The sequence below is a fragment of the Arvicola amphibius genome, chromosome 6, assembly GCF_903992535.2.
Source record: "Arvicola amphibius chromosome 6, mArvAmp1.2, whole genome shotgun sequence".
NCBI classification, from domain to species: domain Eukaryota; kingdom Metazoa; phylum Chordata; class Mammalia; order Rodentia; family Cricetidae; genus Arvicola; species Arvicola amphibius.
This window is the reverse complement of record NC_052052.2, coordinates 25,096,844-25,124,810: the sequence shown is the minus strand read 5'-3', so window position 1 is coordinate 25,124,810 and position 27,967 is coordinate 25,096,844. Positions and strand designations below refer to the sequence as shown.

The 27,967-nt window shown below is 49.5% G+C and overlaps 1 protein-coding gene across 1 annotated transcript in view; it reads left to right on the top strand.

The window, feature by feature from the left end:
- The first annotated feature begins 3,147 nt into the window (after positions 1-3,147).
- Dlgap3 (DLG associated protein 3) overlaps positions 3,148-27,967 on the top strand; it is a 37,618-nt gene continuing 12,798 nt past the window's right edge. Inside the window, exons 1-6 of the mRNA XM_038333927.1 lie at positions 3,148-4,248; positions 8,169-8,374; positions 8,688-8,760; positions 21,203-21,416; positions 21,583-21,896; positions 22,283-22,368. Coding sequence (XP_038189855.1) covers positions 3,148-4,248; positions 8,169-8,374; positions 8,688-8,760; positions 21,203-21,416; positions 21,583-21,896; positions 22,283-22,368 — 1,994 coding nt within the window. The remainder of the gene's footprint in view (positions 4,249-8,168; positions 8,375-8,687; positions 8,761-21,202; positions 21,417-21,582; positions 21,897-22,282; positions 22,369-27,967) is intronic.

Below are 27,967 nucleotides of genomic sequence, written 5' to 3'. Positions count from 1 at the left end.
GTGAGTCTTGCGTCTATGTCCTTCTTGGGGCAGCGAAAGGAATATGCCATGGACAAAGGTCCAGGCTAGTAGAAGCTCCACCCCAGGGGGGAACTAGTTCTCAATGACTTTCTCAAGATGGCTTAAACCATCTTGGTCTGAACTCCCCTCTCTTAGCCTAGCAAAAGGATAACGAAGAAGAATTGCCATAGAGTCAGGCTCTTGGTATCAATAAGGTCACTCCCGCGTTCCTCTAGGCAAGATAGCCAATAGCTCCTTTGGTCCAGGCCCTGGAGGTGGGAGCTGCACACGTCTGAACCTTTCCTCTCTAGAAGATTCCACCAATTTCCACAATCTTCTTCATTGTGTCACAGTCCTCAGGGCCAGGAAGTTCTTCCTGATGTCTGAGTGTGTCTCTTTCACTGTTATTAATCATGCCTACAGAGCTAGCTTTTCCTTCTGACATCTCTGTGTCTAATAATGGCTTCATTAGTCCTTCCAGTCAAGGCTGCCACATATTTGAGTCGTTCTCTCTCTCTCTCTCTCTCTCTCTCTCTCTCTCTCTCTCTCTCTCTCTCTCTCTCTCTCTCTCTCTCTCTCCCTCTCCCTCTCCCTCCCCCTCTCCCTGTATCTGCCAAACCCTAACCACCTTCTGGAACTTTCCCAGACCACCCCTCAGAATTAGATATTTGCATTCTTTGTCTACCTCATACCCACTGTTTTCTAGGAATCATCCCACACCCACTTTTCTCTAACCCATATTGTACTTCAAATACATCTTTCTCCAGGAAGCCTTCCTTGACTGTTAGCTTCTGAATCTGGTCTTGCTGTTAATTCAAGCTAGCCTGGCATTTTGTCCTCTCTCTCTGGCACGGCCATTTCCTCATCTACTCAGACGAACACCCACTTAGCATGGCTCAAGTCAGAGATGGCCGGGGCCTATTTTTTGCCTTGCTGGAGACCGTGGAAGTTGGGGGAGATGGAGACTGAAGCAAACAGTTTCAATGGAGCGTATTCGCTTCTTCCTTGGGGGTACCCAGAGTGTCATAAAAGCCCAAATGAGAGGCATAACCCAGAATAAAGAGTACAGAAAGTCTCCATGGGAAGGTGAGGCTTCATATGAGTAAGTGTTAGCCGGGAGGAGAGCTTGTGGGAAGATGAGAGGCGATTCAAAGAGGAAGGAACAGCTTGTGCCAGAATATAGGAACCCAATAATTCTGTCCTTTGAGACTTCAGACCCTTTAAGGACGGGGCCACTCTCAAATGACCTCAGTACACTTCTCATTCAGTCTGTCTTGCAGTAGGCGCTCTACAGATGTCTGTGGAATGCAGCCATCTTTAAGGGCAATGAAAATGCTGTAGCTGAACACCATAGACACCTGCAGTTGGAGGTAGTCCAACCTGTGAGTTCATTTGCATACATTTGCATAATGAAGCCAACTTCATTTCCCTGAGGGTCTGAAGCCTCTGCATCATGGGGTATCCAACCAGTCCTGGTTTGGGGGGTTGGGAAAGAAAATTGTCAGGCCAGAGACCTGTCCTGAGGACTCCAGGAGAAACCTCATTCCTCCTCTAGTGTGACTGCTGCCTTCTTCCTTGTCTGTCAGGAGCCAGTGGTCCTGCACCTGCTGAAGTTAGGATTCTACCTCGTGGTGGGGATCCTGACGTCAAGGATGGGACACCCCGAATGGTGAGTATTAGGAAATTTGGGAGATGGAGATTTATTCCTAGTCTTAAATCCAAATATTTGATTCGAAGTGACTCAACCCATTTATTTTCTTTTCCATCTCCCCATGTTGAGCTCCATTTTCTCATGGTAAGTGTGGATAATGTCTACATGACAGGATTTTCTGTCGGCTTAGAGACAGTGAGATGTGCACAATGCCCTGTGCATCACTAGTGTTAGGGAACTAGGAGGAGCTGAGCTGCGGGCAGGGTCTGGAAGAAGCCAGAGCAGAGTGGGTGAGGGGGTGTGTCGGTGTGGGGAGGAAGGAAGATTGAGTTTTAGGAGGTGCTGCTGTCTGGAGTCTTTGAGGCTGTCCTCTCCTAGCCAGCAGATGGCCCAGGAGCTGGTCTGGGATGGGGGAGGGCTCCGTCTGCCAGATCCTCTGTCCCTGTCCCTCCTGCTGTCACCTCCTCCTGCCCGTAGCTCCTGTCCTGGCAGCTCCTGGAGTCCTGATGGGAGGCAATTCTTGCTGAGAGCTGACCTCTCTTGTCCTGTAGCCTTGGCAAGCCTGGGATGGGGGCCAGAAATATTGGTTCACAACGGCTTCTCTACTGGCTCCTGGCCTCACTCACCCACTGTTCCTGGGCGTAAGAACTCCTGGGTTCCAATCTCAGTCTAGTGGTCACATGTTGTCTGGTCTACCCAGCATTCCTTCTCTGGAGTCTTTCCTGCCTCCACAGTGCCCTCCATGGAGAGGGAGTGTGGCAAAGGGTGATGGTCAAGGGGTGGGCTGTGGGGAGTGTCTGGAAGCCAGCAAAGGTAGAGGAAATCAACTCAGATTTTCCTGCCTATGGCATTCTCAAGGGGTGGGGAGGTGGGGAGGGTCCTGCAGTCAAATGTGAGGAAGTCAATGTGGAGGGGAGAGGTGTTAGGGAGTGGCATGGAGATGCGACTTGAAGTTAGTGTCGTCTTCCATCATGGTGCTTGGGTGCTCTTTCTCCAAGGCCTGACATCAGCAGCAGAGGGTTGTGGGATAGCGTTGGGGCAGAGGGATGGCTGTGGATCAATTTGCCACAGCTTAGCTTGTTAAAAGCCGGTTCACCTAATGACTGGTTTCTTTGACTCTGCTGTATATCTGCTTGGGTCTCCCTTTTGTTTTTGATAATCTAAGGATATTTAAAAGCCCATTTGGCTGAAAGCATTTCCTCTTGTGAATAAGTATTTATCAAATTTGCAGCACTGATGAATGATGGAATTATTTTGCGCCCTGTCTCTTTGTCTGTTATGACTGTTTTAAGGACTTTTCAGTCCCTGTGTGGAAAGATAGTATAATTAATCACAATAAATTGGTATGCACTACCAACAGGGATGCCACGGTGCCTAGTGAAAGATGATTTTAGGTGAAGTGGCCTGTTGTTCAGTCCAAATCCTTTTTCTCCCTATTTTCTCAGGAGGTTCCTGGGGCCTGGCCCCCAACAATATGAAGAGCCTTTGCTGAGGCCATGAGGGGTTACCATGGCGACCGAGGCAGCCATCCCCGCCCAGCCCGCTTTGCTGACCAGCAGCATATGGACGTGGGCCCAGCTGCCAGGGCCCCGTACCTGCTGGGCTCCAGGGAGGCATTCTCCACCGAGCCCCGCTTCTGTGCTCCAAGAGCTGGCCTGGGACACCTTTCTCCAGAAGGGCCCCTGAGCCTGAGTGAGGGCCCATCATCAGTAGGCCCTGAGGGAGGCCCAGGGGGGGTGGGGCCTGGGGGAGGCAGCAGTACCTTCCCCAGGATGTACCCCGGCCAGGGCCCCTTCGACACCTGTGAAGACTGTGTGGGCCACCCACAGGGCAAGGGTGCCACCCGCCTGCCTCCTACACTCCTGGATCAGTTTGAAAAGCAGTTACCAGTTCAACAAGATGGCTTCCACACACTCCCATACCAGCGAGGTCCAGCAGGGCCTGGGCCTGGACCTGGATCTGGCCCTGCCCCTGAGGCTCGCAGCGAGAGTCCTAGCCGCATCAGGCACCTGGTTCACTCTGTGCAGAAGCTTTTTGCCAAGTCCCACTCTCTGGAGGCACCCGGGAAGCGAGACTATAATGGGCCCAAGGCCGAGGGAAGAGGTGGCTCTGGGGGAGACAGCTACCCTGGCCCAGGCTCTGGAGGCCCGCACACCTCACACCACCATCACCACCACCATCACCACCACCACCAGTCCCGGCATGGCAAACGGAGCAAGAGCAAGGACCGCAAGGGGGATGGGCGCCACCAGACCAAGGCCACAGGCTGGTGGAGCTCTGATGACAATTTGGACAGTGACAGTGGCTTTCTTGCGGGTGGGAGGCCCCCTGGAGAGCCTGGGGGTCCCTTCTGCCTGGACGCTCCAGATGGGTCCTACCGGGACTTGAGCTTCAAGGGCCGTTCGGGCGGGTCGGAAGGCCGCTGCCTTGCATGCACTGGCATGTCCATGTCGCTGGATGGACAGTCAGTCAAGCGAAGTGCCTGGCATACCATGATGGTCAACCAGGGCCGGGACGGATACCCAGGGGCCGGGCCAGGCAAGGGGCTCCTGGGTCCAGAGACCAAGGCCAAAGCCAGGACTTATCACTATCTGCAGGTGAGGCTTGGTGGGGTGGGGAGCCACGTTCTGAGTCCTCACCAGTCTGGTCCACTATGGAACAGTGGACATGCCTGGGTGGAGTCCAGCCGTCCCTGTATTTGGAGGTCTTTAAGGTAGGAGGCTCTGCCTCTGTCATACCTTGGGTCCCCTTTGGGGCTTTACTTTATTCATTTGTACAATGAGGAGACTGCTCTAATTTGACCATGAATTCCAAGAGCAGGAAGACGTCTTGACCTTCTGATTAGGACAAGATGCGCTGACCTCTGTCTTCTGCTGTTGAAGGCAGCGTGAGGTTAAGGCAGCGGATGGGGCAGGGTGGCATTACCTAGAGTACTGCCTTGGAGCTTGGCAGCTGGAGAGAAGTTCACCCTGCCCCAAGCCCTTCCCTAGACCTTTTATACTCAAATCCAGTTAGTCCAGTTATTGGAATGTGAAGATCAGATTCCAGAACACGCCTCTCCTGGGGTCTGTCATTCTGTGCTATGGTGTGGTGGGACAGTCCAGGAAATGATGGGGGAGCCGGGAGGCATGCATTTTGGGGGTTTTCCAAGGCTGGTGACACAAAGGAGTGAATCCTGTTGTTATTACAGGCAGGGCAGAGTGATGGCTGTGGAGTTCTCCTGTACAACCTTGTGGTCCCTTTTCCAAGGCTGGGAGCTCTGACCCCTTTTCTGGGGCTTTCATTTTAGCTTCAGCCAAGCCATACTGATTTTGTTATTGTTCCTGTCACTTTTGGAGGAAAAAATCGGTACAAGTTTTGGCGATCTGGCAGACTTAGGGGTATCTCCAAAGTCCGCATTTCTCCTAGGTTGTTAATCCACATTCATTCATTCAGTGAGCATGTCCTTGATACAGTGATCAAGATCTCTGCTGCCCGAGAGCTCACAGTAGACCAGGGAGCAGATAGTATGCTGTGTGACAGAAGAGAATCCTGGGTCTTTTGAGAACACAGAGGAGGCTCCTTGCTCACCTGTGGGTGGTGGCTAGGGCTGGCTGGGGGAAGCTTCTGTGAGGAGTGGCTCCTGAGCTGAATCTCTGTGAGGACCCGGAGTTAGTCAAGTGCAGATCGAAGGTGTTCCAGAAAGATCCTACAGCGTGTCGGAAGGCATGAAGAGGTGAGCTTGCGTGAGCCTTTGGGGTGACATTGGCCTTGCCTGTCAGTTGTACACACGTTAGTACCCTCCTGGGGGAATCTCATGGAAGCCCAAGAGAGCAGATTGGGCCATAGGAAAAACAGGACTAGATATCTGGGATCTGAGCTGTGTGGGTCAGCTTCAGACTGCTCCCTCCCGGGTGGCAGGTGCCCTTCCTCCCCCGGCACCAGACCTGGCTACTGTTTTGCTGTTCCTTGCTGCTGCTCAGGGGCTGTCCTGACCTCCCTGGGGGCTTCCTTTTTAACATGCTCCTCACAGTGTCCTGCGGAGGAGCAAAGAGCTCCGCAGTGGCCATGGAGTGGGAGCGCTGCAGTGTGGCAGCGCGCGCCCTGGCCGTCCCATTCGCTGGCCTCCCGCCACTCCTCTCTGTAGAGAATGGGGGCGGGGATGGCACTCAGAGCCCGGGGTTCCAGAGCATCCTAACAGGATGGGGCTTGGGTGGGGGCTTGAGCCCATTTTTGGGGATGAACTGAAGGCAGCGCAGACCTTTCCAAAACAGCCTGTACTTCCCTGACACAGAAGTTGGGGAGGGGGAGGTGGCTCTCTGACTGTGTGACCTGACCTGGTGTCTTCATTGGGATATTACCTCCTCTTTTTTCTTACTCTTTTTAAGATAGGGTCTCATGTGTCCCAGGGTGGCCTCCAACTGACTGTGTAGCCCGGGTTGTCTCCATCTGCCTCCACCTACAGCGAGCAGTAATACATTGCCACACCCAGCTTCCTGCCCCTTTAACAAAGTCCAGTTTCTCTCACTGGATACTGTGAGCCTTTTCTGGATCCCTGCTTCCCCTTCAGAGCTTCATTCATTTCTTTTCTGCTCCCCTCTTCCTTCTAACCGAGTTCTGGCCGCCCAGTGAGCCTGCTCCCTTATGAGAATATCGCCCTGTGCCTTCACTAGCTTCAGCCTTCCCGTGAGTCCCCCCTCGCTCAGCCTTGCACCTCTTGGAGCCTCCAGACCCTCCCCGTTTAACCTCTTCTGTCCACCGTATGCTTTACGTCCCTGCTGCCTCCCCAGCCTTCTCTCCTTATATCTCATCTTCACAGCCTAGGTGACCATCATGGACTCCAACCCATGCCAGGTTGGTCCCTCCCTCCTCCACCAGGGCTCCTGAGCCCCTTCATCCCTCTGCTGCCCCTGTCATTAGAGACAATCTTGACTGGCTCTCTTGAAAATGCATCCACAGCTGCTTGTATCCTGAGACATTTCTCCAGACCCTGCCCCCTACCACGTCCTGTCATCCCTGTCTACAGTCCATAGAGTGTAGATTTCTCTCCTCGCTTCCCTTCAGTTTCCAGCACAGTCAGATTTCCACACCCTGCCCTTGAAAGTACCCTGAGTGGTGGTCACCAGTGGTCTTTGGACTACAGCACCCAACAGTGCCTTCGATGCCTATAACAATAGCCACCATTTACTGAGTGGTTCCCGTGCTCTAGGCGTTCTGTGTTGCTTGTTTATCCTTCCCACCAACCGTTCTGATGTAGGTATAATTACTTTTACCAATTTACCGACCGGGAAACTGATACTTGGCGCTTAATTAGCTTTGCTCAAGTTCACCTAGCTAGCAAGCGCCAGGGCCAGCCTTTGCACCGGGTCTCCTAACTCCAGAGCACAAGTTACTCACCTCGGAGAGCACTGTGGCATTTGACATAATTGACTCCTTTTCTTCCCAAAATGTCTCGTTTCTGTGACATGGCATTCTCCCAACTCCCTCCTACCCCTCTGCCCACTCCTTCTCAGGTGATGTCACAGTCCCCCTTCCTTTCTTTGCAGTCCTTTTTAAAATGCCAGTGGGTCTATCTGCAGCCCCTCCCCTCTTCCCTTTGGGGTGTCTCCCTTACTCTTGGGCATCTGGTTGCCACTCTTGATCTCTGCATGTCTGCCTCCAGCCCACCTCCCCCAGCAAACCCCAAGACTAAGCATAACAAACACCTCAGTTCTAGGCCAGACTCAGGGTACTCAACACTGAACCCGTCACCCCTTTGTCCCAAATTGATTTGTCTGGAGTTCTGCGGCTCAGAGGAGGACAGTACTCCCACTCCCAGGTCCTTAGCCATCACCCTTCCCAGTCATCTTGGACTCCTCTCGGCTTCTCTTCCTTCCCCCGCTAATCAGGCTCACTGATGCTCCTCACCACCTCTCTACAGCGTCCTCCTCTCCTCCTCTCCCCCTTATTCTCATCGTCTTAATTTAGGCCGCATCATCCCTTGCCTGCATAACAGCCTCAGCCTCCTAATTAGCTTCCCTCCTGCCACTTGAGCTTCTGCCTGGGCCCTGATCTCCTGACCATCTAGCCTCGGTCTAGACTGTGGAAAGTGCCTATACTCTCCCTGCCTAGTACCTTCTGTAGTTCCTTGAGGGCCGGGAGAGAGTCAGAGGATAGGGAGCCGAAACATGTTAACAGGATGAAGAGGAGAGGCAAGAGGTGACCTAGGTCAGGTGATGCTGGACATATGGGGATATGATTGACAGGCCACTCAGGTCTCTGGGCTTCGACATCTTGGCATCCGATCTGTCACTCATAGGCTCTTTAGCTGACCTTCTACTGAGTGGCTAAAGGTCTCTGGAGGATGATGTGACAACTCCCACAAGGGAGAGGAACACCTTAAGACATCCCATCTAGGTCCTTTGTGATACTCTTCAGTGTAACTTGTTCCCCCCAGCAGGGCGGAGCGCCTCCTGCTGGCGGTGGGAGGAAGAATACCCTCTCCTCTGAGCTGGCTGGAGGGTGACTTGTCTGAGAGATAGAGGCCCTGTCGTTTCAGGTGCCGCAAGATGACTGGGGGGGTTACCCCACGGGTGGCAAGGATGGGGAGATCCCCTGTCGCAGGATGCGGAGCGGCAGCTATATCAAAGCCATGGGGGACGAGGAGAGCGGAGACTCAGACGGTAGCCCCAAGACATCTCCCAAAGCACTTGCCCGACGCTTTGCCTCCCGCCGCTCTTCCAGCGTGGACACAGCCAGGATCAAGTAAGGACGGTGGGGGCGGGGGTGTTGGAGATGATTCTGAGTTCTTGCAGGAACTGTATGTCGTGGGTTTTGCATGGGTAGCCCTGCTTAGGGTTCAACAGACCAGCTTGCTCTGCTCCATATGGGGTGGAGTCGGTCTCTCTCTTAGTGTTTCTTTTGTAGGGGGAAGAGACCTTTTACCCAAAGTCTCTTGGGGAGTCTTTTTGTTGGGGGGAGGTTGTTAAGAGGTACAGAACCTAGTCAGAGGCTCTGATATTATGCCCTCCTTTCCCCAGCACACTCCCATTCTGACTATGGCATCTGCTCTTTGCAGCTGCTGTGTTCCACCCCGGATCCATCCCCGGAGTTCCATCCCCGGCTACAGCCGTTCCCTCACCACTGGACAGGTAGGGGGTAGCCCTGTCTATTCAGAGGGAAGGGTAAGAAAGGGAAGTCAGCTCTGTGTTCTGTCTACGCTGTGATGTCAGTCTGTCCCTGGAGGGAAAGCAAACCTGGTTCTGGGGAAACCTTGAAAGCTGCCTATGACTTCCAGAGCTTCTTGGGCTGGGGATCCCCAAGAACCCACCAAGTGTGGTCAAAGTGGTGAGTGTGTGGGGAAAGACAGCATCGTTTCTCTGTGGCTCTAGGGCCCTCTCCAGGCCTGACTGCACCAGACTCATAAGTGAAAGGTACAGACAAGACAGGGGCAGAGCTGAAGTCTCCCACGCTGTCTGGGTCTGAGTTCTGCTGCCACGACCTCCATTCCCTTGGACTGCCTTCCCTTTCAACGCCTCTGTTTCCTCGTCTTTGGGATGATAAAAGCAAACTAGAAATGCTGGCACATGCTTGTAATCCCAGCACTTTGTAATCTTGGATTACGAGTTCAAGGCCAAACCTGGCTACTAGTAAAACTCTAATCTCAAACAAAACCAAAAGGCAGTGTTAGTGTTAGATAAACTCTCAGGGGATTTGTGGAAATTCAGCAAAAAACATCATTCAAATGTGAGGTACTGGCTCCAAACTGATGTTTTATAAAATTGAGTTCCCAGGCTGGCGGTGTAGCTCAGTTATCAAAGGGCTTGCCTAGCATGCACCAAGTCCTGGGCTCCATCCCCGTGCTGCATAAAACTGCGTGTGGTGGCCCATGCCTGTCTCAGTAGACAGATCGATAGTTTAAGGTCATCCTCAGTTACCTAGCGAGTTGGAGGCCATTCTGGGGTCTGGGAAACCCTCTCTCAAAAAGAATAAAGTGGTTTCTATAAAGTGTGGGCCTTCTTTTTCATGAAATGGAAGCAGTGGTAGTTTATATTTGAATGTAGGGGATAGGGTTGAACAGAGGCTGAACTACTTACCAGCCGAGTGACCTGGGGCAAGTTACGTGACTTTTGAGCCCCTTCCTTCCCTATTTAAAAATAGGCATCATAATAGCACTCTTGGCACATAGCCAGTGCTCAGTAAAGGTTAGCTATTTTTACTGTTTGCTGGGGGGTGCAGAGAGAGAAATGCAAAAAGCCATGCAGAAGATCGTCCATCGGCTCCTATTGTGAGCCTCGGCAGCCTCTCAGAACCCCTTCCTTTGTTCCGTTTCCTCTGTCGGGTTCTGATTTGGCACAGCTGTCTCCCTGCATCAAGCCAGCCTCTGCTCCCAGTGCACTAGTTAATGCCCAGTCTTTGTGTCCCTTGACGGTCATTGACTTCTAACATAGTAGATGACCCTTCTTCCTGGGACACTTTTCTCTGGTGGCTTTTTGGGTGCCACGCCCCCTTCCCCTCCCCCTGACGAAGGCTAATTCTCAATCTGCCTCTCAGGATCTGTCACCACTGGAGTTTTCTGGGGTTCTGTCCCTGCTCGGCTTTCAGCACCCACTCCGTAGGTGACCTCGTCCAGGCTTGTAGCTGTGAGTATTACTGAGAGCCTCCCAGATGCATAGCTCCAGAAGCCTCCCTGAGAGACCAGGCGTGTGCATGGAACTGTGTACTGGAACATACTTGGATGGCTGCTTACAGACACCCCCAGTTCTCCTCCTCCTCAGAGCTATGCTCCATCCACTGCCATCTCCTTTTCAGATAATGGCAGTTTTGTTTTTCTAGGGCTTTATGGTCCAAAAGTCTGAAGTCAGTCTTTTTTGGTCTTTCTTTCTTTCTTTCTTTCTTTCTTTCTTTCTTTCTTTCTTTCTTTCTTTCTTTCTTTCTTTCCTTCTTCCCTCCCTCCCTCCCTCCCTCCTTCCCTGCCTCCCTCCCTCCCTCTCTCCCTCCCTCCCTCCTTCCCTGCCTCCCTCCCTCCCTCCCTCTTTCCCTTCCTCCCTCCCTTCCTCCTTCTCCCCCTCCCTCCCTCCTTCCCTGCCTCCCTCCCTCCCTCCATCTATTCCTTCCTTCCGGAGCTGTAATTGAACCCAGAGCCTTTCTCTTGTTGAGCACACACTCCATCACAGAGCTATACCCGCAATCCATGAAGTCAGACTGTTCTGTCTGTTACATATGCCATCTCCTTCGTTCCTTCAGCCAATCCTGTTCACGGTATTTCTGGCCCCATCCACCCTTCACTAACTTCACTGCAAGTCCCCCGCCCGCCCCGTCTTGGTCAGGGCTGTTGCACTGCCTTCTTGTTGGTCTCTTGTATTCGTCCTTGACTCCAGCTCATTCTCTGTCAGTGTAGCCAGAACAATTATTTAAAAATATAACGACAGCTATTTACCTTCCTGCTCAGAGCCCTCGCCGTGCTCAGAGTAGCCACCGGGGGCTTTAGTGGGGCTTACAGAGCCCTGTATGAGCCGGCTGGTGTTACCTCCTGTCCATCTTCCAGCACGTTCCCTTCCCTTCCTCCACCACACTACCCCCACCTGCTCCCCAGACACGGGAGTTCCACTCCAGCCTTGGGACTTTAGCCTTTGTTCCTGCCTAGATGTCTCCTTCCCAGACGCTCCCAGGAAACCTCTCTTCACTTTCTTTTATTCGGATCTCCTCCAACTCCTCTGAAATTTGAATCTAAACCTTCCAAACATTTCCTATTCCTCGCCTTCCTCCTCCCCTCTCTTCCTCCCACTTTACATTATCTAACAGTGTATATACTTGGCATGTTTCTCCTGGAGGTGTGACATAGAGCCTTTGCTTTACAGAAGAGGAGGGAGAGGCTTAAAGCACCAGAGAGGCTGCCCTGTTATCTCTAATGATGCTTTTCCTCCTGGGTGGATTTTAGTATCTGCCTTGAACATCCCTTTCCGTCTTTGGCTTTAAAGTGTTTTGTCCCCTATGTTTCAGGTAGGTCTTTTTAAATAGATTTGCTCTTACATCCATTCGGTAATTGCCTGAGAGTTTTGTACATTTATATTTATTGTGATTGCTGATAGGCTTGCATTTATTTCTATCATCTTACTTTGCGAGCCTTCCATTTATTCTGCTGGGATATGGGAGTGCATGCTGGGGCACACGTGTGGGGGTCAGATGACGACATGGAGGAAGAACTGGTTCTCTGCTTTCACCATGTGCATCCCAGAGATTAAACTTCGGTTGTCAGGCTTGGTGGCAATCACCGTCACCCGCTGAGCCATCTTGTCTGGTTCTCTCCAGCTTTTTAGACGATGCTTTTTCTTCCTTCCCTTATGTCAGTCTGTCGGTCTGTCTCTCGTTTGTGTTATGATAGGTAACACAGGCTGGCTTATCGTTGCTGTGTAGCCCAGGCTGGCTTTGAACTTGTGACCATCCTCCTGCCTCAGCCTCCTGAGCGCTGATGACAGGTTTATGTCAGCACACCTAGCAGAGTTGGCGCTTTTCTGTTCCTTTGCTGCTGTCTTTGGATTGATTGAGTTTGCTTTATTCTTCTCTCTGCCAAATCCCACGCCGGCTTGACAGTTACATATTCCATTTTATTCTTTATGGTTACTCCTGTAATTTTAATGTGCAGACTTGACTTAGTCTGAAGCCGACAAGGTTTGCTACTCTCGCTCTGAATAATGCAGAGTCCTGAGGGGACTTTAATTTTGATGACCTCGTCCTTTTCCTTTTTAAGCAATAGAAATTCATTTGGGGACAGGAGAGTGGTTCTAGCTCGGTGACGGGATCCTGGCCCAGCATAAATGAGGCCCTGGATTCTCTCCCCAATGCCCACATGAAAACATTATTTTCCTGAAATTCTAGATGCTGAAAGCGTAGTGTTAATAAGTCAACTACGGTGCTTTCCTCTGTTGAAGGACTTGGGTCTTCATCTTGTTTAAAGAAGAGGCATTTTAGTGCTGTTGTCGTTCTTTTTACATTTATTCATTTATTATCTGTTTGTTATGTGTCTTTACCTGTGCGCGCGCTACAGCAGACACGTGGAGGCCGGAGGACAGCTTGGGAGAGTTTGTTCTCTCTTTCTACTATGTGGGTGCGGAGGTCATCAGACTTGGTGGTGGCGATCACCTTTACCCGCTGGGCCACCTCATAGTGCTCTCTCTCTCTCTCTCTCTCTCTCTCTCTCTCTCTCTCTCTCTCTCTCTCTCTCTCTCTCTCTCTCTGTACCAGGGCCTTAGACGTGCTGGAACATGCTCTACTGTTGTGTTATAGCCCCAGAATTCTTTTGTTTTTACTTTTTAGATTATATTTTTTATTTTAGTGTGATGTGTGTGTCCCTGTCTTTCCGTGTGTGCATGTGGAGGTCAGAGGACAATTCACGGGAGTCAGTTCTTTCCAGAGACTGAACTCAAGTCCTTCACCTGCTGAGCCATTGCCAGCGCCCCCCCCCAACTCTTTTACCTTTTTTTTTTTAATAAATGATTTTTTTTGTCATTGTTGTTGCTTGTTTTTTTGAGACAGGGTTTTTCTGTGTAATCCTGGATGTCCTAAAACTAGCTTTATAGACCATGCTGGCTTTGCACTCACAGAAATCTGCCTGCCTCTACCTCCTGTCTTTCTAAGCAGGTCTTGAAGTTACTATCCTCCTCCCTCAGCTTCTTGAGCAGTTGGTATGACAGTCCTGCACTACCAGGCCCAATAAATCACATTAAATTTAATGGAGGTATATTTCACAAAATTTTCTTTTTTTTTCAGAAAATTTTTAAAAAAGTTTTAATATCAAATGAAATCTTTGACTAATCCAAGATCACAACAAAATTCATGTCTCCTGCATTTTATTGTAGGTATATGGTCCGTTTTGATGGTGTTTGTTGGGGGAGGGCATGTGACATTTGATTTTCATCTTTGGAGGATCTACATGAGGGTCTCACGGAGCTCAGGCTGGTTTCAAATTCAGTATGTAGCTGAGGATGATCTTGAACTTCTGATCCTCCTGCTTCTGCCTCTTGAGTGCTGGGGTGACGGGCCTGTACCAGTAGGGCTGGTTTTTATATGGATCGAGCCCTGGGCTTCATGCATGTTAGGAAGGCACTCTACCAACCTAGCGGACTCCTGGGCCTTGGTCGTTTTTACACTATTACTCCTAAGGTGAATATGCTCCTGTTGCCTGCCCTTTTCCCTGTCATTCTCGCTTCCTGGATGAATTCCTTCCTCCTAAAGTGTGTTCTTTAGTTACTCCAGGGACTTTTGGTAGAAAGCTCTCGCTGGTTGATGTAATTTAGCTTATTATGGGCATCCATGCTCACTGTTGCCCTGTGCGTCTCTGAGGCTTTGCTCATCCTATTCCATAGTGTTTTCCTTTTTCCTCCCTACTCTTTGGACTGGACAATCTGTGTTGACTGGTCTTCAGGTTTGCCGACCGTGTCCTCTATTAAACCTCTCAATGGAATTCTTCATTGCAGTTAGTGCACTTTTCAGCTCTTGAGTGCATATTTTTTTTCTTCTCTTACTTTGTGTGTGTGATTTTAATTTTCTTAATGTGTGTGTGATGTATATGTGTATGTATGGTGTGTACTTTGGTGTACACACATGTCACAGTGCACATGTGCAGGTCAGAGGGAAGCTTTATGGAGTTGGTTCTCTCCTTTTACCTTGATGCGGGTTCCAGGGTTGGAAGGAAGGTAATAAACAGGCTTGTCTGGCAAGCGCCTTCCCCTCCTGAGCCCTCTCACTGGCTCCCCCATTTGGTTCTTCTTTTTTTTTTCTTTTTCTTTTTTTTGGTTTTTCGAGACAGGGTTTCTCTGCAGCTTTTTTAGAGCCTGTCCTGGACCTAGCTCTTGTAGACCAGGCTGGCCTCAAACTCACAGAGATCCGCCTGCCTCTGCCTCCCGAGTGGTGGGATTAAAGGCGTGTGCCACCACCGCCCAGCTTGGTTCTTCTTTTAAAACAAATTAATAATAATACGGGCCCAGAGAGATGGCTCGGCACTTAATGGAGCATATTGCTCTTGCAGAGAACCCAAGTTTGGTTCTTAGATCTCTCATCATGCTGTAATTACAGTGCTCCAGGGAATCCAGTGCTTTCTGCTGGCCTCTGACAACACCTGAATGCACATATACGCATAATTTAAAAATAATCATCATAATAATTTTTAAAAATCTAGGTTGGATATATTGATGTATGTCTACAGTTCTGGAAAGCCGATATAGGATAATGTTGCGTTTAGCGTCAACCTGGGCTACATAGTGAGTTTAAGGCTAGCCTGGGTACTCCCAGGAGACCCTGACTAAACTCCTCCTTCTCCTTTCCGTTTGTTTATTATGACTTCTATCCATGATATCATTGTTGTCTTGCTCGCCTCTCAGTCTTTACACATGGCTTCCTTTAGCTTTTAGAATATGATTATAATAACTTCTTTGTAGTTTGGGTGCGATAAGCCCAACATTTTGAGACCATTTATGCTTTCTTTATTTGCGTGACATAATATTTTGTTGAATACCGAGCGTTTTAGGTAATATGGTGTGACAATTCTGGGCTCTTATTTTTGCTTCCCAAAGATTGCTGCTGCTTTGTTTATTTGTGTTAATTCCTGGAGTAAACCTGTGAAGTCTGCTTCTCCTGCAGCACGCAGCCTCTGATGTCTTCGCTTTTTTTTTTGTTTTTTGTTTTTTTTTTTTTTTTTTTGCTTTTTAAGTCTTGTTTCCTAGAGATGGCTCCAGTGTCTGCTGCATAGCTTCGTTTTGGCCAAAGATTGGGTAGAAGTTGTCCTCAAAACCCTTGAGCCAGTGAGGTTTCCTCTTTCAGCCTGTGTTTGTTTTTAAGCCTTTTCTGGCTTTCATTCATCATGAGGGCCTCTTGTGTTTCCTGCACGTGCGCACACGTTCCACTGCTGAGGGACATGGTGGGGGGGTGGGAGGGTGGGAGTGTACAGGTTCTCAGACCATTCTCTGTTGAATTCCCAGAATTCTCTTTAAAAGATCAGACCAGGACCGGTGAGATGGCTCAAACGGTGCTTGAAGCACAAGCTTGCCGACCGGAGTAAAACCCCCAGAGCCCCCATAAAGATGGAAAAGAAAACCGAGGGCGCACGGTCGTCCTCTGATCCCCACACCTGTGCCATAGCACAAATGTGCAGACACATTACGTCCATACAACACCAATAGAAAAACTGTAAACATCGCCGTCTAGCCATTCAGTCTGCTGCTAGCCCCAGAGCCTGGCATTGCTGCTGGCCTCTCTACTCCACACACTGTACCTGATAATGCTCTGTTCAGGGGCCTCTGGCCGTGGGAACACAGCAGCTATCTTGATCGCCTGCAGCACAGTGCCTGGAGTGCAGCGTCCCCCCCCCCCCCCCCCCCCCCGAGAGCTGGGGCCTTGGGGCATGGGCCAGGATCCGAGTTCTGCCTTCTCACCCAAAGCTTGGTGATTTTCACGACACATACATACCCTCTTGTGTGCCTTTGGTCTGTCCTCGGAGTGACAGAATGGTTGTTTCTGACAGCTGTGTCCATCTTTAGAGCTGTCTGGGGGAGTAGGATTTGTTCTTCTCGTTCTCTTTTGTCTGAGGTCATGAGGAAGTCTAGGGAATTCCCTGCCCGTGTCGTCTCTTAAAACATTGCCTTCCCCACCCGTCCGAGTGTCTCCATCTGGAGCTCCCGTCAGTTGTATCGGGGTGTTCCCTCCATGTGTCTCAACCTTTCATTCACGATCCCTCCCTCTGCTTGGCATTATCACTTTATTAAAATGTCTTCTATTGTTAACTTATAAATTGTGCTTTAATTTTCACTGAGATTTTTTTTGTTTCGGTTTTGTTTTTCAAGACAGGGTTTCCTCTGTAGCTTTGGAGCCTGTCCTGGAACTAGCTCTTATAGACCAGGCTGGCCTCGAACTCACAGAGATTCACCTGTTTCTGCCTAACAAGTGCTGGGGTTAAAGGCATGGGCCACCACCTGGCTCACTGAGGTTGTTTTTGTTTTTGTTTTTTTTAAAGAAATTTCTTGGGATTCTTTTCAAATCTTTATTATGAACCCCCCCAGTCAACTTTTTGTTCTTGCTTATATTTTTTAACTTTGCAGGTTTTTTGTTGTTGTTTATTTGTTTTTTATGTGACAGGATCTCCTGTAGCTTAGGCTGGTATAGAAAGGAACTATAGAGGAGGATGACCTTGAACTCTTGATCCTCTGGCCTCCACCTCTGAGATGCTGGGACTATAAGCATTCACCACCATGCCTACCTAATTTTATTATTTAAATTAGAAACCTTTAAATATAGTCTAATACTGGGTACAGTGTATCCCCAGTAGTTAGAAGAATGAGTCAGGGGGATTATTTGAGCCTAGAATTTTGGGCCTATCGTAGGCAAAATAGAGAGACTTGTGTTAAAATAGCATTACTTATTTGTTGTGGTGTGCACACTTCAGAGGTAGACACAGGAGGGTTAGGAATTCAAGGCCAGCATTGACTCCATTGTGAGTACAAAGCCTGCCTGGGCTACAAGTGATCCTGTTTCAACAATAACAAACAAGGAACTCCAAACCAAAACAACAAAACTCAAAACAAAGCCAACAAGCAAACAAAAGACATAACCACAAAGCACAATGTGGTTTAAAAGAGATTTTATTACAGCTAAGGTGATGTTAGTTGCTATAACAGAATGCCTAGGTTCTGGAGGATTTAACTCAGTAACACTTAAGTTTTTTTTTAACATTATAGTTTGAATTAGTCATTCACTGCTACATAATAAGCTGTCCAAACACAGACCCTTAAAAACAACATAGTTTTTTAATCTACTGGTGTCTGTAGGCCGGAGTAATCTTAGCCCATTGCACCTGGGCATGGTGTCTCACAAAGCTGCAGTTACCGCACAGTCTGGCTGGAGGAAGGCTTGCTTCCAGGCTTACCCGTGGGGCTGTTGAGAAGACTTGGGTTCTCCACGGTTATTAGGCAGTGATATGAGTTTTACCTCCTTCGCAGCAGTGGTGGAGAGGAAGGGTGGGGGCAGAGAGACAGAAACTAAGGTGGAAGCCACTCTGTCTGCTACATTTTATACATTAGAAGTCGACTATCAGCTGGACAGGGGTGGCGCAGGCCTTTAATCCCAGCACTAGGGAGGCAGAGGCAGGCGGATCTCTGTGAGTTCAAGGTGAGCCTGGTCTACAGAGTGAGTTCCAGGACAGCCAAGACTGTTATGTAGAGAAACCTTGTTTCAGAAAACCACTACCCCTGAGAGAGAGGGGGGGGGGAGAGAGCACTGAAGGGTGTTGTTCGAGATGTCTCACATGTAGACAGGGTTACTTTGTCTTCACTGTGGCTTCTTCTTGGTAAGGCCACAGCAGCTTCTGTGAGGCCTGATCTCCTGGGATACATTTGTGGTTGTTTCTGTTAGAATAGTCCTGATCTAAGAGCGCTCAGTGTTCATTTTTAATCTGGGCCATGCAAGCCCATGCACACGCGGTCCTGAGTCTATGGGAAGACTGGTTTGTGTGCACAGCTTCTTAGAGGATTTGCCTCCTTTCCCTTCCCTGGTGCCTCAGCTACAGACTGGCTTCCCTGTCACGGGCCTCTGGTGATGATTGATAGCATTTTTTCCCCTCGTCTACATTATCATCAAAGGTTTATGAAGGTTCTCATTTCTGTTTCTCATTTGGGCTTCACACGGGCCCCAAGTCTCACTCTGGCACCAGAGTGGGTGTTAAAACTTAGACCTCTGTGCTGAGACCGGTCGCCCCTGCCCCCAACCTTCCGCCTCCACCAGGCTGTTTGCAGCATTGGCACACACAGTTCATATTCTGATTTTCCAGGCTCCTCTTTGCATTTGTCCCCTGGGGACTGATCTCGCTTTCTTGTGAGCTCAGCTATGCATATAAAACAACGCTATGTTTCACCCAGTGTCGTGAGCCGTTTTGAAATGGGAGGCCTTTCTCAAGGTGAGCCAAAGCGAGTAACCTCCTTCAGGTGTCCAGGATATTGCCTGGCCCCCAGCTGGACCCACCAACTCCAGCACGCTCAATTTCCAATTAGATCCAGCCCGAGTATTTTCTTCTCTGTGTCTCGCATGCTTAGAAACAGCTGGTGATTCTGACTCAGGCTGAAGTCAGACTCAGGATCTCATTTCCCAAGAGACTCCTTTAACTCTCCTGCGAGTGGGTTCTGGGAGAAGTCGGGTAGGAGTCCATGTAGGGGTAACAGCAGTATTCACAGAGAATGTTATCATTTCATAATCATAAATGGTATAGGTCAGCTCATATACCATGTTCCTCGGAGTCTGTATGTGCCTGTGGTTTCCTGGTGTTCTGGTTCTTTGTTGGGACCGAGTCACCTCTTGGCCAGTCCTATTGGAAGATGGGAACTGCTTGTTCTCCCTCTATCTGTTCCCTCTGTCTGTTTTGGGTGGAGTTCACTCAGAGTATATTTATCAGTGGGTGGGACTTGAAGAGCCTTGCAACCCCTGGGACAGAGAAGCCTCTCATTCTGAGTGGTCTTATCAATATGACCCAAGACACTCTTGCTGCTCATAATTGTAGCCAGTGTTTACTGAGCATCTACTGTGTGCCTCGTGCTTTACACAGAAGAGGGTTGGAGGTAAATGCAGGGCGTTGGGGTTTCAGAGATTCCTTCCATCTTGGAGGCCCCAACAACTCGAGCCCAGAATACCCAGAATGCCAGGGTTAGCTCAGCTCCCCTATGCTCTAGGCAGAACTCTTGGAGCTGAATAGTTTCAGTGGGGAGTGCCTCAAGCCCAGGAATGGCAGTTAGTGTAGCTCCTAACTACTGCGTTTCTGGAGGGACTCTGGCACCAGCTGCCCTTGATGCTTTCGAAAGGAGGACTGAGCCAGGTAGAGGAATCATGGGAGGAGCCACTGCTGAGAACATACCTGCTACAGGATCTAAAACCTGCACAGTTGCTACAGGATCTAGAACCTGTAGTGTTTGGACTTCTACATACTGGTAATGAAGTTGCTTTGGGAAAGGTCACAGGAAGAAGTCCAAATAGTTCTGTGTCATTCCTTGGGTCTACACGAGAGCCACCGAGTGTAGTTCAAAACCAATAGTTTTGGTTCTAAATATCCAGGCAGCAGAAGCAGAGAGTGGCATCTCTAGCTTGAGGGCAGGTTCCACAACCCAGGAGATTCTGATGACCAACCAACTTTGCAGAGAACCCAAGAAGTAAGGTTGCAGTTCAGTTTTACTACTTGCCAGATTGGCATCCTCGGCCATCTGCCTCTTGGTGGATGGTGCTGGAGATGCTTGCTGTAGTCAGGGCAGAGTGTCCAGGGAAATCTCCCGTCACTGAGGAGGCCAGGTTAGGGAAATACTGAGCTGCACTTTTACCCAGGGACCATGCTACTCTTTCAGGTTTGTGACTGCAGATCACTGTGGTGACCTGAATCTTTCCAGGAAGATGTCACAAAATGCACTTGCTGTTACAGTCCCCCTGGAATGGTTTTGAGAACCTCATCCATGACTATGACCAGTGGCCTCTGCACAACCATCAGCAGGGGGTTTGCTCTTGGACTCAGTAATGGCAGTGTTGTAGGTTCTTAGGAGCAACTTGCCTGTGCTGACCAGGAAGTCCTGGCATGCCACTGAGGGCTCACTCTGTGCCAGTATCCGCTCCAGATGTCTTATACGTCTGTGTTAGTCCTCTCAGTAGCCCTCAGCCAGTGCCATTAGCACTCCCATTAGATAGGGGAGCAAACGGAAGCCCCCAGATTTTCATATTTCCAGGCCACACTTCTGGGAAGTGGCAGATCTTGAGTTCACACTGTGGCCCATGCAGGAATCTTCATGCTTTGGCTGAGTGGAAGCCCACAGCCAAGTTCATATCCATGCAGAGTGGTGCTTGGGCTTTGTACCTGTGCTGGACTATAGACGTATCCGTGAACGTGAGGACAGGGCAGTGGCCAGAGGGTTAAACGAGAGCCATAGTTAGCAGCTGTGTATAGCCGGGAGAGAGAGGCCTGGGACACTTGTAGGTTGGTAACTTTGCTCCGTTACCCATCAGGTCCCAACCTGCCTTTTGGCAAAGGTTTCTACTGTTGCTTTTAATCAGTTCATAGCCAAGAATGATGATGAACACATGTGATCCCAACACTGGGGAGACTGAAGCAGGAGGATTGCTCTGAGTTCTGATGCCAGCCTGGGTGACCGTGAGCTTGAGTTTAGAAAAACAACAAACAAACAAAGCTAAAACAAAACCATAATAAAACACGTTTGCTCCAGCAGACTGCTCTGTACCCAGAAGCTGTCCAGGAGGGCGAATATTAGTTCCTGGTTCCCTCTGCCAGGGTCAAGTGGGGAAAGGTGAGGGATGGGTCGAGGTGGAGGGGCAAATGTGGAGGTCTGGAGTCTTGTGTGCAGCACTCCTGAAGGGAGGCGTAGGTCAGAGTTTGTGTGTTCAGAGGAAGAATGGACCAGAGTGGCCCCAAGGTAGGCCTGGGAAACCTTCTGCCCCCTAATGGAGTAGAGGCGCACAGAGCCACTGCCTCTGTGACCTAGGTGTTCTCCAAAACAAAGCTCCTAGTTGATACCACCCTAGCCCAGCATCTCAATAAAGGTCCCCCTGGTCCTCTCCCAGCTCAGCGAGGAGTTCAACCAGCAGCTGGAGGCCGTGTGCGGGTCCGTGTTTGGGGAGCTTGAGTCCCAGGCCGTGGACGCCCTGGACCTGCCCGGCTGTTTCCGCATGCGGAGCCACAGCTACCTCCGGGCCATCCAGGCCGGCTGCTCTCAAGACGACGACTGCCTACCCCTCCTTGCTGCCCCTGCCTCTGTCTCAGGGAGGCCCGGCTCCTGTAAGTATGCTCTCTGTCTGTCCCTGGACGCCAATTGCATAAATCGCATCTCTCTGGGTAGGATTAGGCCGGAAGTGGTCCTTGGCTGTAAGGTCCTCTGTACCACGTGGGTGCGGCTGTCTGGGGATGATGGGCCACCATCTCCATCCTGCATCCCTGTTTGCAGCCTTCAACTTCAGAAAGGCCCCGCCCCCCATCCCGACGGGAAGCCAGGCCCCACCCCGCATCTCCATCACCGCCCAGAGCAGCACTGACTCTGCCCATGAGAGCTTCACTGCAGCAGAGGGCCCAGCCCGGCGCTGTAGCTCCGCGGACGGGCTGGACGGCCCGGCCATGGGCGCACGCACCCTCGAGTTGGCGCCGGTGCCACCCCGGGCCAGCCCCAAGCCCCCCACACTCATCATCAAGACTATCCCCGGCCGGGAGGAGCTGCGGAGCCTGGCGCGGCAGCGGAAGTGGCGGCCGTCCATTGGGGTGCAGGTATGGTTGGCAGTAATAACTATCCAAGGCTCTGACCCTATGTAGTTGGGAACAAATGGACAGAGATCGAAAGGAATTTCTGCATATACAGACCTTTAAACAAACAAACCAACAACTTTCCCTGAGCTGCAAGTAGACCCATCTTGGTCATTGATGGATGAGGCCTGCCTCTAAACAGCCCATCTCCGTTTCCCTGGTACCATGTTTTTTGTGAGTGTTGAGCTTTGAGCGGCACCCAGTGCCTTCCATCTTGATACTTATACTCTCTTTTGTTTGGGACTTACCAGCCAGCTTGGCGCATAGCCACTCCTGGCCATTCTAGTCCTCTGTGAGCCCAGTGTTTCTTTGGCTAGCCACAGCCAATGCCGCCTCCATCCTGCCTCCAGGTGGAGACAATCTCAGACTCGGACACCGAGAACAGGAGCCGAAGAGAGTTCCACTCCATTGGCGTTCAGGTGGAAGAGGACAAAAGGTAGGTCACAGTGTGGGTCTCCCAGGTGTCCTTGGGGTTTGGGGATGAAGGGGAGCCAGGCCTGTGTAAAGTGCAATGTCTTTGCTAGTCTACTGTCCTTGCATATGCTGCCTTCCAGGAGGGGACCACACCTTTGTGGATATGTGCGTGTGTGCGTGCGTGTGTGTGTGTGTGCGTGTGTGCGTGCGTGTGTGCGTGCGTGTGTGTGTGTGTGTGTGTGTGTGTGTGTGTACTTTTGGAGGCCAGAGGTAGAATTTAGGTTTTGTCCTTTTTTTTAATTAAGAAAAGTGTGTTGGGGGCTGAGGAAGTGAAGTGATGGGGTACCAGTGTTGAAGATTTTCACCTTCCACCATGATTTGTGGGAATTAAACTAAGATTGTGAAGCTTTTGTGGCAAGGCCTTTTGTGCACCAAGACATCTCCCCGTGTTTTCTTGAGACAAGGTTTCCCAAGGGCCTGGTACGCACCAATTAGACCTCTCTGGCTGGCTGCCAAGTCCCAGGTATCCTCCTGCCTCTGCTTGCCCAGTGCTGGGCAAGTACATGCCACCATACCTGACTTTTTCACATGGGTGTCTGAGGATAAAACTGAGGTCCTAATGCTTGTCTAAGAAGTGCTTTCCCACTAAGCTTCTCTCCCCAGGCCCTTCTACTGGGGAGTCAGTTGTTCATAATGGTGTTGCCACGGTAGCCGATAACTCTGCACCGAGTGCTTGAACTCCCGCCAGTCTGGGTGATCAGGGGCTGCAGGAGAGGTGCAGTGGTCCGGGGAAGGAAAGGGGTGGTGGTGGTAGTGGTGGTGGTGGTGATGGTGGTGGTGTTATCGGTAGGTGCTGAGCAGGCCTCCAGCAATTGTTCTTTAGCAGGGGATAACAGGATTCTGCCAGTCCCTTGTTACATCCTGCGGTGTACAAGTGTATGAGCTCAAAAGAAACAAACAGGAAGATTGCCTCTCGTGGGTCCCTGGCAGTTATAACACTCCTCCTCACTTGGCTCGCACAAGCATTTAACCAGTAGGGGGTACCTATTATGTGCCTGAATCGGAGGTGAATCAGAGATACTAGAATTGCCAGCAGCCACTATTTTGGCATTAGGTGGCCTCAGAAACATTGCTTCCTTAATTTCCAGCTGAAGAATTAACATTGTGAGCCCCAGAGGGAGGCCTGGAAAGAGTCCTCTCTGCTTTGGGAAGCCTGGAGGGAGACACTTTCACTAATGACCAGGTGGCAGTGCCACGGTGGCCGTGTGGGTCCTCTAGGCTTCAATGACACCAGACTGGTGGGCCTGAGTATGGTGGCAGGGAACCTTCTTGGCCAGGGCTCTGAGGGCTTTCATGGTAATTGAAGTCATTAAGGCTGTAGCTGTGGCGGGGGTGCCGCGAGAGCCCGTGTGGCAGCCCCGTATAGCTGTCCCCGGGCACCGTTGCCAAGCCTTCTAGTTCTCCCAAGGTTATTGCCGTCTCTGGGAACCTCTGGAGTGACCTTGTTTGAGTGCCTGGTCAAGTCTTGGGGTTCCTGGGGGGGAGTCATTGTCTCTGTCAACTCCATGAAGCACCATACTCCTTAGATGCTAGGAGACAAAGCTGCCCAGTTACCTGACCTATCCTGCAGCTGCTGTCCTCCAAACCCTTAAGAGGCCATGAAAACTACGGAACAGTGTCGCTGCGTGGCAGAGTCCATTGGCAAACCATGGTTTGAATTAGAGAAGGAGTAAGAGTCACGGGTGCTACAGCTCTGTGCTCCCAGCCTCCTTCCTGATTTCATGTTTTCCCTAAACCAGCCCCCAAATCTTCATTGGTTCCCTGGAAGGCTTTTTGACTCCTCATGTGGCTAGGCCGCTGCTGGAGGGCTGTCCTCCATTCCTTCAAACAAGCCAGAGACCTGCAAATGTGTTGCAGTGGGCCTTTGATGAGCGCGCCACCACCCAGCCATTCAGTGATGATGTCAGTCAGCCGATAATTACTGAGCATTTGGTATGAGACAGTTCCTGGGCTGTGTGTCAGATGCTCTGGGAACTGTCAAAGATAAGACTTTTTACCTCATAGAAGCTATGGGCTAGAGGGAAATCAAGACTGTATAAATAATCCATGATTAAAAACAGTGTTCTGTGTAGCAGTATAATACATAAAGAGGGGATGAAGTGGACTTAGAGTAGGCAGATGAGGGGCACATGGGGTGATGCTGGGGACAAGCATTTGGGGGAGAGGGGATAGCATGTGGGGAGGTGGAAAGACTCGGGTGTGTGTTGGGAACTGGGGGGAGGGTCATATGGCCAGTGTGGGGGGAATGGGCAGTGCTGAGAGCTGGAGAAAGCTGGGGCCAGGTTGTGCAGGGCTCAGGCTAAAAGAACTGGGCTCTAATTATACGTAATGAGTAGCTATTAAAAGGTTAAAGGAACAGTGTGACTCGCTTTAATTTATGTTTACAAAAGAGTATTAAGTACTGAATGGAGATTTTTTTTTTTTTTTTTAAAGATCGGGTCACACGTATCCCCAGCTGGCCTAGAGCTCACTTACGTAGCTGAGGCTGACCCCAAGCTCCTGATCTTCCTGCCTCCAATTCCCAAACGCTGGAATCAGAGGCGTGTGCCACCACATCATGCCTGGCAGTAAACGGAGAGTGAGTTTGAGGGGACGAGATAGTAGAAACAAAGCGAACCAGGGTAATTCCCAGGCTGCAGGAGGGTGGTGGGTGATGTTTTGAACTCCTCTGGCTCTTACAACAGGCTTCTCTCCAATGCATTTATAATTGGCCAGAGCTCGTGCATGTGAACTCTTAAGCTCTGGATATTGATTTCGTATTCAGCAATCTTGCTGGGCCCTTATCAAGTCTCAGGTTATCTGATAATCATGATAGATTTTCTATATGGTTAATTAATTTCTTCAACTGAGGATATTTTCTTTCAAATCTGTATTTTAAATGTTATTTTTTTTCTTTGCTGGATGGGATGATAAATGTCTTTAATCCCAGCACTTAGGAGGCAGAGGCAAGCAGATTCTACCATTGTGAGTTCAAGGCCACCCTAACCTACATAGTGAGTTCCAGATCAGGCAGGGGTACATAGTAAGATGTTGCTTTAATTTTTTTTCTTATAATAATGTATCAAATTATACACCCTGTTGAGTGGTAGTGGACTCGCCCAATTCCTGACTTTTGTGTGTGTGTGTGTGTGTGTGCGCGCGTGTGCATGTGTACACTCATGCCACACAGTACCTGGGTGGCAATGAGAGGACAGCTTGCAAGAGTTGGTTCTCTTCTTTCATGTTGTGAGTCCCAGAGATCAAATGTCTGGCTCAACAGGAAGCGCCTTTTACCTGCTGAACCATTTCACTGGCCTGAGATACACTTTATTTATTTTTATTTTATGTGTCTGGGTGTTTTGCCTACTTGTGTATATGCATACCACATGCATGTGGGACCCCTAGAACCCAGAAGGGGGTGTCAGATCCCTAGAACTGTAGTTATAAATGGTTGTAGGCTTCCATGTGGGTGGTGAGAATCGAACCTGGGTCCTCTGGAAGAGCAGTCAGACTCTCTTAATCACTGACCCATCTCTCCAAACCCCAAGGTAGTGTTCTAAAGATGACATTTGTAACAATTTTTGATGGGTACCATTTTTGTCCCTTTGGGAATTCTCTTCTGTTCCTACTCTATTAAGGTTTTTTGTTTGTTTGTTTGTTTTTTTAAATGAAAACCTTTGGGCTGGAAAGATGGCTCAGGTGTTAAGAACACTGGCAGTTTTTGCAGATGACCCAGGTTCTATTCCCTGAACTTATGTGACAGTTGTCAACTGTCTATAACTCCAATTTCAATGCAGCCAGTGCTCTTAACCACTGAGCCATCTCTCCAGCCCTCATGCTAGACTTATGTATATGTATATATATATATATGTATATGTATATATATGTATATGTATATATGTATATATTCTATCTGTGTGTATGCTGGGAATTGAACTCAGGACCTTTGGAAGAGCAGGCAATGCTCTTAACCACTGAACCATCTCTCCAGCCCCCCTCATGCTAGACTTCTAACATGAGTTTGATAGCTTTCTCTGTGCGTGTGTTCTTAGAAACGGTTTTATAAAGCAGAATGATACTTTCCCCAAGAGTTAGCGAAGGTTGCCTGTACAGCTTTCTAGTCTAGTGCCTTTTGGGGAGTGGAGAAGTTTGTAAATTATCTTTAGTTTATTTAGTGGTCATTAATCTATTCTGGCTTTATTATTTTCTTCTTGAGTCAGTATTTTTAAACCATTGCATAAAAACGGACAACTTACAAAATGCGTGGCACAAAATATCCTTCCTCTTGCTATGATAACGCAGTAAATGTTTGTTATTTCTCTATGTGGTTTTTATTCATTTATTTATTTTGCATTCCTAATACTATGTTGTCTTAGTCAATATTATATGGCTGAGAAGAGACACCATGACCAAGGCAATTTATAAAGGAAGGCATTTAACTGTGGCCTTGCTTAGTTTCAGGGGAGGGTTAGTGTTGTGTTTCTTCCTGGCTTGTGTCTACCGCAGAGTCGGAGGAAGAAGGCCCGGGACGCGCAACCACGTGCATGGGAGGGTTGTTTATTAGGGGAAGGGAGTGTTCCACAGTGCGGGAGGGTGGACAAAGGGAGGAAGAGAGAGAGAGGGGCGGAAAAGCCTTGATATATAAAGGGGGTTCGCGCAGGCGTGGTTGTCTGTTGCGGTGTTCCAGGGAAATGTAGTTTCTCTATGAGCATCACAGCAGGCAGCATGGAGGCACACAGGCTAAGCAGCCTGCATGGTACTGGAGCAGTAGCTGAAAGCTTTGCATCTTGATCCAAGGGCAGCAGACAGACAGGGGGGCGGGTGCATTGGAACCCGTGGGACTGGAGTTACAGATGTTTGTGAACTAACTGGCCCTTGGGTGTTGGGAACTGAATCTGGGTCCTCTGGAAGAGCAGCTAGTGCCCTTCAACACTGAGCCATATCTCTAGTCCAATTTCTTAGATTATTGAGACATTCTCCATCACTGCATACATACATATAATAGATATATATGTGTGTGTGTGTGATGTATCTTATATACGGTTGACTATAAATTGTGACTCTCAGATGTTTATATTTTATTTTCTTCATATGTTTAATTCACAGTTCAGGCGGAGAGGTGCATAAAAATATCTCACACAGGCTGAGCATGGTAGCAATCAGGAAGCAAGGCCACACGGTTCTCTGTGAGTCAGAGAGACCAGCTTCGTTTACATAGCCAGATCTAGACCCTGTGTCAAAAAGAAAGAAAGAAAAACAGATTCATAGAAGTACTTCAGGAATTTGAAGGCCAGCCTGGAAAACAGTGAGACCCTGTATTTAAAAAGAAAGGGACAAAAAGGCGGAGGCAGGTGGATTTCTGTGAGTTCGAGGCCAGCCTTGTCTTCATAACAAGTTCCAGGTCATCCAGGGCTACACAGTGAGACATCGTCTCAACACAGAATTGATAGCGCATAGCTTTATTTTTTTTTTCTAGGAACACAGTCAATAGTTCCCCATAAACATAAACAAGAGCCTCGGAAAGCTTTATTTCATGGAGCTTTTTAGGCGGGTGGCCATTCTGAGACACGGCTAGCCTCAAA